The 12,364-nt window shown below is 38.3% G+C and overlaps 1 protein-coding gene across 13 annotated transcripts in view; it reads right to left on the minus strand.

The window, feature by feature from the left end:
• The window catches only part of DLG1 (discs large MAGUK scaffold protein 1), a 653,463-nt gene that overhangs the window by 67,068 nt on the left and 574,031 nt on the right, over positions 1 to 12,364 (minus strand). For 12 of the 13 annotated variants that reach the window (XM_049775930.1, XM_049775934.1, XM_049775933.1 and 9 more), the window contains 5 exons: positions 11,709 to 11,759; positions 10,084 to 10,208; positions 6,049 to 6,218; positions 3,650 to 3,786; positions 773 to 917 (listed from right to left, as the gene is read on the minus strand). In XM_049775930.1, the coding sequence (XP_049631887.1) occupies positions 773 to 917; positions 3,650 to 3,786; positions 6,049 to 6,218; positions 10,084 to 10,208; positions 11,709 to 11,759 (628 nt within the window). Of the gene's footprint in view, positions 1 to 772; positions 918 to 3,649; positions 3,787 to 6,048; positions 6,220 to 10,083; positions 10,209 to 11,708; positions 11,760 to 12,364 lie in introns of all 13 variants that reach the window. The other variant, XM_049775940.1, reaches the window with a different exon arrangement.

A 12,364-nucleotide genomic window follows, 5' to 3' on the forward strand; every position in this document is an offset into this window, starting at 1 on the left:
ATTCTAGGCATCCCATATGGTCCCCTGAACCTGCCAGGAGAAATTTCTGAGTGTAGAGCCAGGAGTAACCCTGAGGGCCACTGGGTATGCCTCCCTAATCTTATTATTATTATATATAATTAAGGACAACCCAATACATATAATTTATTTTTGTAGCTCAACATATTTGTAAGCAGCAATCTGCCCATTTTTATATTTGTTTGACCATCTTTCAGGATATCAAACACGGATTTATGGAAAATTTATCATAATGTATGTCTTGAATAGATAATGCAATAAATATAATATTCAAATTGATAAATAGCATATTATTGATTTACATCTCCAATCACAAATAGCATTATATAAAGCCATTATATAAAGTTAGTATGCAAGAGCAATCACTTATTAAGAATTTTAAACAACCAGGTTCTTTTTCTTTGGAAAGTTATGTTTCAGGAGGCATCAGTCCCATAACGAAAGAGAGAGAGAGATGATTCAAAGAGGCAAGCATCTGTTTCACATAGAGAAGGCCTGGACTCGATTGACCCTAGCACCAGATGATCCTCTGAACACTGCTGGGAGCTACCCCAAGTAAAGAGCTGGGAGTAGCCCTACGAGCATCACTGATAGGAATCAATCAAGTCAGCCTGGCAGTGCTGAGGCCACTAGGGCTATATTTGGAGATGCTCCAAAGGCCAAGCAGTGTCAGAGATTGAACACTGGTGCATACACCCTCCCTTAAGCATTCCATCCCCCCAGCCCTAAGGAAAGAAGACATAAGAAGACTTACAGTTCGTGATATCTGGTGGTGCATAGCCATCATTCATATACATACTTGTAGGTTTTGCCACTTTTAAATAAACAAAATCAGAGGTGTTCTTTAAGGCAGTCACTGCTTCTTCATGAGTAACTTCTTCTAAACATACACTATTCACCTAAGAGAAAATTCCAAAAGGCATTTAAGTCATATGTTTTCTGTATTTAGTTAAAAATAGTGCAAAAGATAGGGGAATAGGAAAAACATAGGAGTGAGTTAAGGAGTATTAAAACACATGAAAAGAAAATGTTTGTATTGCCTTTATTTAGAAAGACCTCTGGGTAAATTTTTTTTTATGATTCAAATAGCCATTTATTTGTTATTATCTCATGCAGGTCAACAGCTATCTCACAGCTTTAGGTGTGGTTGGGACCCCTACGTAAAGCCTTTAACCCACAGTGACCAGGATAAAAGTTCCCTCATCCCTCCTCCATCCTCAACAGCCTCCTGTATTTTTTTTTGGGGGGGGGGGGATATTTCATTCTTTTAAGAAAATGAGGCCATATAAAAGTCAGTGTCTTACAACAGGATTTCTAATACAAAGTTTACAGAGATCTATCTCACTTCTGGCTATCTTTGGGAGCTTTCCTCAAACACCCCCCTCCCCCCGCTGCCGCCACCATGGAGATCATGCCTGCTGGAGTTAGGGGGGTCCCTATGGGACTGACCCAGGTTGACAGTGTGCAAGGCAAGAAGGGCTCAACTCTGCATTCTCCCTGGACCCAAGATTTTTTTGGGGGGGTTTTTGGACCTAGTGACGCTCAGGGGTTCCTCCTGGCTATGCACTCAGGAATTGCTCCTGGCTTGGGGAACCATATGTGACGCCATGGGATAGAACCGCAATCTGTCCTAGGTCAACGTGTGCAAGGCAAACTCCCTACTACCTACTACCTGTGTCACTGCTCTGGCCCCTTTAACTATTACTTTTTAAAAAAGATTTTAGTAAATTTATATTTTATAAATTTAGAAAAATACATTTATTTAGTGCATTTAACACACTTAGTACAATACACGTGACTGCTCATCTATGTCAGCAATACTAAATGCTATCAATTTATAAAAAAACTAAAATGATAAATGTTTTACATCAATTATTTTCAAATTTATACTTCCACTGTTAATAGTCTGAGATTTTTTTTTTTTGGTTATGTACAGGCCATTCACCTATCTTCTGTATAACTGACTTTTATAACTAATAAAAACGACTGGTTTTTAGATATTGAACCTGAAAACTTCCTAAATTTGTTTATTAATTTTAATAGTTTCCTTGGGATGATAAAATGTGATCTAAAAATACCAGTATATCTTTTCAATCTGAATCTCTCTCATTTTTTTTTATTGACCTAACTATTCTGTAAAATGCTGAATAGAGCTGTAGTCTGCACCTTCTTTTTTTTTTTTTTTTTGGTTTTTGGGCCACACCCAGTAATGCTCAAGGGTTACTCCTGGCTATGTGCTCAGAAGTTGCTCCTGGCTTGGGGGACCATATGGGACACCGGGGGATCGAACCGCGGTCCGTCCTAGGCTAGCGCAGGCAAGGCAGGCACCTTACCTTTAGCGCCACTGCCCAGCCCCGGTCTGCACCTTCTTAACAAGTTGTTCACTTCATCTATGTGACCTATTCATTCTTTTATAATTCTGCTTTCCTTTTTTTTTTTTTTTTTGGTCAGTCCAGCTAAGATTTGTTAATTTTGTTGATGTAGTCAAAGAACCAAGTTTGCTGAAACCATGGTTTCCTCAGTCCTTGTTTCATTCATTTCTACTTTGAACCTTATTATTTTTCCTTCTTTAAATAAATTTTGGTATTGTCAAGATTAGAATATTTCATAGATGGCAAAATTACTTTAGCTCAAGGCAAAAACAGACTAAATTTTAGTAAAATAACAGTAAGAAAAAATATACCAAAAGATTACAGAAGTCTTAAATGCCCCCCCCCTTTTGTTTTTTGGTTTCAGGGTGACCCTCAGGGGTCACTCCTAGCTATGTGCTCAGAAATTGCTCCTGGCTTGGGGGATCATCGGGGATGCCGGGGAATGAACAGAGGTCAGTCCTGGGTCAGCTCTATGCAAGGCAAGCGCCCTCTGCTGCGCTACCGCTCCAGCGAGGTTTTAAATACTTTTAAAACAATTAAAACTAAACAAAATATTGAGGCATATGCATGAGATTAAACATATAAAAAGTAAGAAGAAAAAGACTGCTTCTGGAAAGAATTAGAGGGGAGGGAGAGAAGAGATACATAAGAAGTAATGGGGGTCAGAAGTAGGTACATTGGTAGTGTTAAGGAAAGATAGAGCTAAATATACAAGCCAACACCCAAAATACTGAAATCATAAGGTCCCAACTTTAAGAACAAAACTTAAGAAGTTTCTTGTCAAAACGGCAAGCTGGTTGATAGACATAGGTTGTCACTGGTGATGGGATTGGTACTGGACACTGTATGTCTAAAACTCAACTATAAACGACTTTGTAAATCTCTGTGCTTTAATAAAACTTAAAAAAAAAAGCTCCTTATGTTGTAGTTCTTGGGTTAGATAATGATTTTTAGCAGTTTTCATTATATGAAAAGTAAAATGATTAAACATTAACTAAAGATAACACTGTATTAGAAACCTCAGAATTATAAGCAAACAATTTTTGACATCTAAATTCCTAATTCAACAAAAGGAGAAAGAAAATTCAAAAGAACAAAAGAATGAAAGGTGGTAAAGGAAAATGACAAATGAAGATACAGCAAAAATCAAGTTTTGACTTATAGGATGAGCACATAACTCATTTAACTATCATTTTTGCTATGTAGAAATTCTAAGATGTCAGAAAAACAAAGGGTATCCAATATTTTTTTCCACTTACAGCTAAAAGTTTATCACCAATCTGAAGTTTACCATCTTTATGTGCTGCACCTCCTTCAATTATTTTGGTTACATAGATGCTATTATCCCCAGGAATATGTTGATTTCCAACACCTCCAGCAATGCTGAACCCAAGACCTGTTTAGAAACACTGGTTTTAGAATCTCACCGATGAATGCGCACTTATGTCCACAAAGAAGTGGCCAAAACTAGGAGACAATAATTTCATCACAGTACTTTTCCTAAGATTCAAAGAAAAAATTTTTTTGGGATTTTGGGCCACACCCAGCAGCAATCAGGGGTTACTCCTGGCAGGCTCGGGGGACCCTATGTGATGCTGGGGGTTGAACCCAGGTTGACAATGTGCATAGCAAATGCACATGTACCCACTGTGCTATGGCTCCAGCCTCAGAAAAGATACTTTATTTTTTTTAATATCTTAAGTTCCTAATTTGTAATCAGAGGTCAATTTTAAATATGGGAACTCAAGAGTTACAAATATTTATTCTTTCCTCATTCTAGGTTATTATTATTATTATTGATTTTGCTTGTTTCTATTTTTGGTAACATCCAAAGTGTGCTCAGGGCTTACTCATGGTGCTGGGTATTGAACTTCTGTCAGCTGAAGGCAGCAAGGTAATCCTTACCTGCTATCCTTTATCTCTGAACCACTAGCTTACTTATTAAGGTCTTTTTGTAAATGCATACTTGCTAGTTTGAGGAGACACTGTAAAAGGTGAAAGATTTATACGATCTGAAGAGAAACCAGAGTTGAGACACTGTAAAATTATGTTTTGCTTTGTTCCTATAATTTTGTGTCCTATTAATACCTTCATCAATTATTAAAAAAATAGAAAAAAATAGCATTGTTGGTGGTAGGCAGAATTAAGGCTTTAGAAATGTGGCTTATTTTGTTCTTTTGACAATATCACTTGTTTATTTAGTTAGGAATTATCAACAGTTTTATTAAAAGAGGCAAAATGTTTGAGGCACAGGGACTTAAGGCATCTTGCAGGTAGAAAATGGGAGTCAAGGTCTTGAAAGGTGGGTTCTGAGACCTAAGTTTCATCTCCCACACATGAGAATGGGTGGCAAAATAAGGCTCCAATGGATCTGGGTGGGAAAGCTCATTCATATCAACAGCCAAGGCAAAAGTTACAGGTAATTTCCACCTTCACCTCCTTTTTAGACCATATTGGCAGTGCTCAGGATTTACTCCTAGAGTGATGCTCAGGGATTGGCAGGGCCCGGGGGGGGGGGGGGGGTGGGTGGGTGGGTGGAACCATACTGGGATCCAGAAATTAAATCTGAATTAGCCATGTGCAAGACAAGTGTTCCATCCACTGTACCATCTGGCCTTACAGGTGATTTTTCAACAGATCCAAGATGAATTAATTTTAAATGAGGAATTTTTTTTTTTTTGGTTTTTGGGCCACACCTGGCAGTGCTCAGGGGTTACTCCTGGGTGTCTGCTCAGAAATAGCTCCTGGCAGGTATGGGGGACCATATGGGACACCGGGATTCGAACCAACCACCTTTGGTCCTGGATAGGCTGCTTGCAAGGCAAACGCCGCTGTGCTATCTCTCCGGGCCCTAAATGAGGAATTTAACAAATCATAAATCCCACAGTTTGCAATCCAGACAAATTAGATATCTATACTTTTTTTTGGGGGGGGGGGAGTCACACCTGGTGGCGCTCAGGGGTTGGTTACTCCTGGCTCTGCACTCAGAAGTTGCTCTTGGCAGGCTTGGGGGACATATAGGATGCCGGGATTTGAACCGCCGCCTGTTCTGGGTCAGCTGTGTGCAAGGCAAATGCCCTATTGCTGTGCTATTTCTCTGGCCCCGAGATCTCTATTTTTAATATTTTTTATAATTTTTATTGTGACCAAAAGTGAATTATGAATCTTTCACAGTAATATTTACATATTATATTTACATTAGCACATAGTGACAAAGAATCAGGGCCATTCCCACCACCAGTGTTGTCTTCCCTCCAACCCTGTTCCCAGCATGCATCCCATGTCTCCCCTTTACCCTCTGGACTGCTCTATATTTTTCAATTTTTTATTTGTTGGGATACTATCTCTTTGATGAAGTAATAAATTAGAATAAATTATTTCTCTTTACTCTCAAGCTCACTGATGTTTTCAAAATTCAGAAGTTATATCTTAATGGTCTTTATCACAGACATAAATGCTAATGATGCTTACTTTCTTCTTCTAACTTAATAATCACAAACTGATTAAAGCACATGACTGCAAAAGATTTAAGTTCTACTTTGAGACAAAAAAGCAGTAAAGAGACATTATAAAAATTCATGCAATTATCAGCCTTATTAATTTTAGTTACATTTAACTCAGATTTCATAGTAAATAATGTATCTTAATTATTTCATACCTTTAGGACCCTTAACGAGCTTTATTTCCATAATTTTTTCTGATACAGGTTTCCGTCTTTTCACATACAAACGAACAATGGATCCTGCTTCTTTCAATGCTTCGACTGCTTTGCTGTGTGTCACATCACGGACATCTACTTCATTTACTCGCAGTATACAGTCATTTACCCTGAGCGGGGAAAATTTAACAAAATTTCAATTTGACTATTTCTTGTCATTTTTACTTTTTAAGGGGGGGGGCACACCCAATGCCGCTCAGGGTTTACTCCTGACTATGCACTCAGAAATCGCTCCTGGCTTGGGGGACCATATGGGTCAACGGGGGATCAAACCGAGGTTTGTCCAGGGTCAGCTGTGTGCAAGGCAAATGCCCTACCGCTGTGCTATCATTCTGGCCTCATTTTGGGGGGGGGGGTCCTCACCCGGCAGTGCTTAGGGGTTATTTCTGGCTCTACACTCAGAAATCGCTCCTGGCAGGCTTGGGGGACCATATGGGATGCTGGGATTTGAACCATCGTCCTTCTGAATGCAAGGCAAACACCCTCCCTCCATGCTATCTCTCTGGCCCTTTGACCCCCATTTTTACTTTTTGGAAAGATTTCCTTGGGGCTCTGGGGCCATGGATCACTAATGGTGATATGCTGGGTAGAGGCCATCAGGGTCACAACAGTACTAGTGGATGGGGTTAGGGGGTATCATATGATGCTGGGTACTGAACTCATGCCTTCAAATATGCATAGCAGGCACCCTAACCCTTTAAGTAATCTCCCTTCATCATTTTCACTTTTAAGGAAAAGAGAATGAACATATCAGAGATAAAGAAGAAACTATTAAATTCCATTCTGTCAAATATCATAAATACAAACATTTCCGAATGTTAGCAAAAGAAATAGTGTAACAATAGATTATTGAAGAAAATTAGTAAGTTACAATTTGCATGTTTATTATATGTAGGCATTGAGATACTTTAAAAAAAGTATCACAAGGGCCTGGAGAGATAGCACAGTGGTGTTTGCCTTGCAAGCAGCCGATCCAGGACCAAAGGTGTTTGGTTCGAATCCCGGTGTCCCATATGGTCCCCCGTGCCTGCCAGGAGCTATTTCTGAGCAGACAGCCAGGAATAACCCCTGAGCAACGCCGGGTGTGGCCCAAAAACCAAAAAAAAAAAAAAAAAAAGTATCACAAATTACATGCCATACATTTTAAGTAGTTTAAATCTTATAAAACTTATATGGTAAGTAAATATTTATATTCCTATTCTACAGATGAAGACACTGAAGTACAAAGAGCTTTAATAATTTTCTCAAGGGAGACTGGAGCGATAGCACAGCAGTAGAGCATTTGCCTCACATGCGGCTAACCCAAGACGGACCCTGGTTCGATTCCTGGCATCCAATATGGTCCCGAGCCTGCCAGGAGCGACTTCTGAGTGCAGAGTCAGGCAGGAGTAATCCCTGAGTGCCACTGGGCATCACCCAAAATCCAAATAAGTAAATAAATGAATAAATACATTTTTTCTCAAGGATACTTTCAGATAAAGCTGGACAAAATTATGATTCTAAAAAAACTGAAATATCTGACCAAATATCAAGTTTTAAAAACAGAGAAGTAACAGAAGTATAGTAAGTAGCAAAAATTCAATTAACTCACTGATTTAGACAAAAGTTATTTTTTGTTTTCTAATCTATAGATTTTCCTGAAATCATTTGAAGTTAAGGGTTATTCCACTAAATTTAAGGGTTTCTGCTAGAAACATAATTTTCCTAACCTTTTCTACATCAGAAATATATATATTTTTTTGTTTTGGTTTTTGGGCCATCCCTGGTGGCGCTCAAGGTTACTCCTGGCTCTGTGCTCAGAAGTCACTCCTGGCAGACTCGGGGGACCATATGGGATGCCAGAAATTGAGTCCGGGTCCATCCTGGGTCGACTGCATGCAAGGCAAAAGCCCTACCACTGTGCTATCACTCCAGACCCCTGAAAAATACATATTATCTTTAAAGTCAAATTTGTTCCTATTTTCATTTTTTTTGGTTTTTGAGCCACACCCGGTGATGTTCAGGGGTTACTCCTGGCTATGCACTCAGAAATCACTACTGGCTCAGGGGACCGTACGGGACACTGGGGATAGAATCCAGGCCTGTCTTAGGTCAGCCATGTTGCAAGGCAAACACCCTATCGCTGTGCTATTGCTCCAGACCCTAATTTGTTCCTAGTTTTGACACTTTCATCTTAGAAGAAGCTTTTCCACTTAGGAAGAATTTCTTAAAACAAATCAAGAAAAATGAAAATAAGAAACAAAACTCTGTCACCTCATACTGAACAGGGAAGAAGTACCCGATAAGCTTCTAAATCTAACTAATGTTTTCTATAAATGAAAGAAACTGCTTTTCCAAAGACATTGATACCTTGAAATTAGTACTGAATTTTCTTCTCTGGAATAAACAAAATTATTTTCACATAAGCAAATAAAAATGTTAGAGAATCATGAAGTAAATATCTATACTTAAATGAATGTTCAAGCTATTAATTTATATATAACAAATTATATTAATATACCATGATTCATATCCGGGAAACTGTAACCATTAGAGACTGAACCACTAATGTAGTATACAGGGCCTTAAAATAGATGTTGTTTTTAAACAACCCACATCATAACCTTTGTCTTAAAACTTCAGACTGTCAGTATATATAAAAAAAAATAGCTAAAAAGGAAATAAGGAAAGTGTTATAGGCTGAAGAGAGTGTGTTAGGGACATGCCTTAAATCCCTGACATCTTATACTGTCCCCATAGCCTGGCCAGCTGTGATTCCTGAGTACAGAGCCAATATTAACTTCTAAACATTGCTGGGTATAGCCCAAACCCACAAACAAACAAAGCCCCAAAGTGTCATAATCTATAGCCTAAAGAAACAACAAAGTGTAGGCTAAGTAGTCTCTGAAATGGAATGTTAAATTTAAACAATACCAATAATAAATTTTTTTTTATCTAGGATAGGGATCTGCAACCTTGAAGACCTAAAGAGTCACTTGGACCCGTTTCTGAAGGGAAGAAAAAAACAAACAAACCTGGGAGCTGCAACCAAAGGGAAGCCCTTGGAACATTTAAAACAAATATAGCCCTGTATACAATGTTTCTTATCTTTATTTTTTCCTCCCCCACCTCCAAATCCCTCCTTTTCTTTTTTTTTTTCTTATCTTAATGCTATATACAGGATCGTGCAGTTAGCTGTGGATCTGAATAAAAAAGAACTTTTTCACTTAACAATGTAAAATATATTTCTGCAAATTAATAGCCAATTAAAATATTTAAGTGATACTGCTCCCCGCCCCCGCTGCTATCAGTGCTGATGTCAGAGCCACAGCAGCTTCAGAAGAGCTAGTTGCAGGTAGCTCTGGAGCCGCAGGTTGCTGACCCTTGACCTAGGACATATGTGAGTTTATTTAAATTTGCAATTATTTACTTTGCAATATGGGAAAGAAACGCACCTATAACATCCTGTATATTATATTTATGTGTATTTTTCCCACACAGAAAAAAGGAAAAATATTTAGTGAATGTACTTGAAAATACAAAGAGAAATCTATGGCGCTTAAAAAATATATTCACATTTGGGGGGAGGGGAAAAATGTTCACATTTGAGCCATTAGTCAAATATATTTAAAACATTAGACTAAAAACAGAATTTCTAAGTAGTTAAATAATACTCACGGTATAATTATCACATTAGTAATTTGTTGCTAGAACATCAGCCTTATATTATTATGAGTGTTTCTTTCTTTCGGGGGGTGGAGAGTGGAGGGACTACACTTGGCTGTGCTCAGGGTTTACTCCTGCTCTGCACTCTTGATGGGTCAGGGGATCGAATCTGGGTTGGCTGCATAAGGGCTGGCAAGTACTCTACTCAAAGTACTGTACCTCCAGTCTCTATTATGACAGTGTTCATTATTTGTACTTAGCCCTTGCTTTAGTCTGGCTCAAGAAAAATATACCAAAGTGACTTCCAAATTACAATAGTGTCAAACGTACCGCAATCTTCCATCTTGGGCAGCTGCTCCTCCTGCAATGATTTTGGTAATGAATATACTTGTGTCATCTCCAATGTGTGGGTTGTCCATGCCTCCTGCAATGCTGAAACCAAGCCCTGAATTTCCCTGAGGAGAGAGGGCAGAAATTTTAAGACTGGGTAAGAATTAGTTTAACTGCTAGGTTCACATTATCATTGACCATGTTCTAACATAGGAAATGTTACACAGCTTTAACAAAGGAAATGCATACAAAAAAGAACATATGTTAAAAATATAAAAATAAACCCTTAAATTAAGAAATCCTCATCTTCATCCTTGTTGTGATGGAATTCAGAGGCATTACACGTGAACAACTAAAGTGCACCATTGAGGACTTTCCGTTTATATTTTTTTTATTATTATTTTTTTGGTTTTGGGCCACACCCAGCAGTGTTCAGGGGTTACTCCTGGCTGTCTGCTCAGAAATAGCTCCTGGCAGGCACGGGGTACCATATGGGACACCGGGATTCGAACCAACCAGCTTTGGTCCTGGATCTGTGCTATCTCTCTGGGCCCAATATACTTTAAAAGTATATGCAAGTTTGGGGCCGGAGCAGTGGCACAAGCGGTAAGGCGTCTGCCTTGCATCAAAAGTAAGCAAATTTAATTCTCTTGGATTTTAGTCTTCAATATACAGTAGGGAAATTTACTTGTGTAATACATTTCATTCCCCTCTAATATTGATTAGACAAGGTAACACAATTAAAACAAGTGAAGTGAATGCAGAGTCCTAAGGACAAAGTATGTTTGAATTGTATCCTTAAATCATTTTTTGATGGGGGAGGTGCCTAACAGTAAATGCTTGATAGATCATATTCAATAGGTTATTATTTTGCTAGTACATAAAACCCATACAATGTATACGGGGTGTCAAACTCGCAGCCCGCGGGCCATTTGTGGCCCTCCGTACAACATTTTGTGGCCCTGCCCTAGAGGAATCTTTTTTTGTTTTGTTTTGTTTTAGTTGTTTGGGTCACACCCCGCAATGTTCAAGGATTACTACTGACTTTGCACTCAAGGATCACCCTAACTTTGCCTCCTGCGGCCCCCAGGTAAATTGAGTTTGAGACCCCTGATGTATACAGTCCCAGATTACTACTTACTTAAAATAATTGTTTTGTATGAAAATAAAGAAAAAAGTTAAATTAAAAGACAAAATATGAGAAATTGTTATTGTCTAGTGAAACTAAGGAAACATAGTAAGTAAGTGCAAGTGATGTCATTGATGAGATCTTGAAGAGAAAAACAAAATTGACATAAAGGATAGCCTTCAGTTAATAAAAGTGAAACTATTGGTTTATTAGTTAAAAAATAAATTTTAGTAAAATAATATGCTAACACCAGGTAAAAAATGATTCATGATAAATGGGAACCCAATATTTTTTCTGTAAATCTAAAATTATTTTTAAAAAGATTAAGAAATGCAAGAGGGTCTCAAAATATAACTAATTATATGATGTATTTATTTAAAAATTAAATATTACATGAGTCTGTTTTTAGAAGAGCTCTTTAGATTCTGCATGAATAATAAAACTAAAGCGTTGAACAGTTTAATGCATAAAAACTGAAGATAATAATTGTCTTTACCCTTTCAAGTGTGATTTCTTCATATTCGTAATCTGCATCCGTGCCGTTAACCTAGTGGGAGAAAAAATTAAACATTGAGTGTATAACATCTGAAACGCCAAGATAACTTTTATATAGCGTATTAACAAAAACTTTTTAACCAAAAAACTTTTTAACCAAACCATATCAGTCCATTTTTAAGAAGGGTGCTCTTGAGTGGCACTCATGGGCCACTCCCAGTGATCCTTGAAGGGTATGACTCTAATGGTTTAGTGCTCCTGCCAGGAGCTACAGTGCTTGGGACTTAATAGGGTTACATATGGCAGTGCTAGAGGCAGAAAAGCTTGTCATGTGATGCCAGGGAAAACCGTGTGCACAGGCGTGAACCTCAGGGGACCAGTCCACAAAAGAACTTATTAACAAGCTAGTGCCCACCAGCCTGCAACCCAACCTTTCTAAAAACAGGCTCTTCTATAAAAGCACTTTTCACTCTTAATAGGAGAACCATAACTGCTTCTTGAGGCTCGGAAGCTAGATATCATAATTCAACACAAACTCAAATCTCAGTATAACATAGTTCACTAGTACACTGCTAGGTGTGGCCCTGGAAGCCTCTGAATGCCACTGAGAACAGCCAGGAGTAACCTCAACACAGAACAAGGAATAACCAAAACCAA

This window comes from Suncus etruscus, chromosome 6 (genome assembly GCF_024139225.1).
Source record: "Suncus etruscus isolate mSunEtr1 chromosome 6, mSunEtr1.pri.cur, whole genome shotgun sequence".
Classification (NCBI taxonomy): Eukaryota; Metazoa; Chordata; class Mammalia; order Eulipotyphla; family Soricidae; genus Suncus; species Suncus etruscus.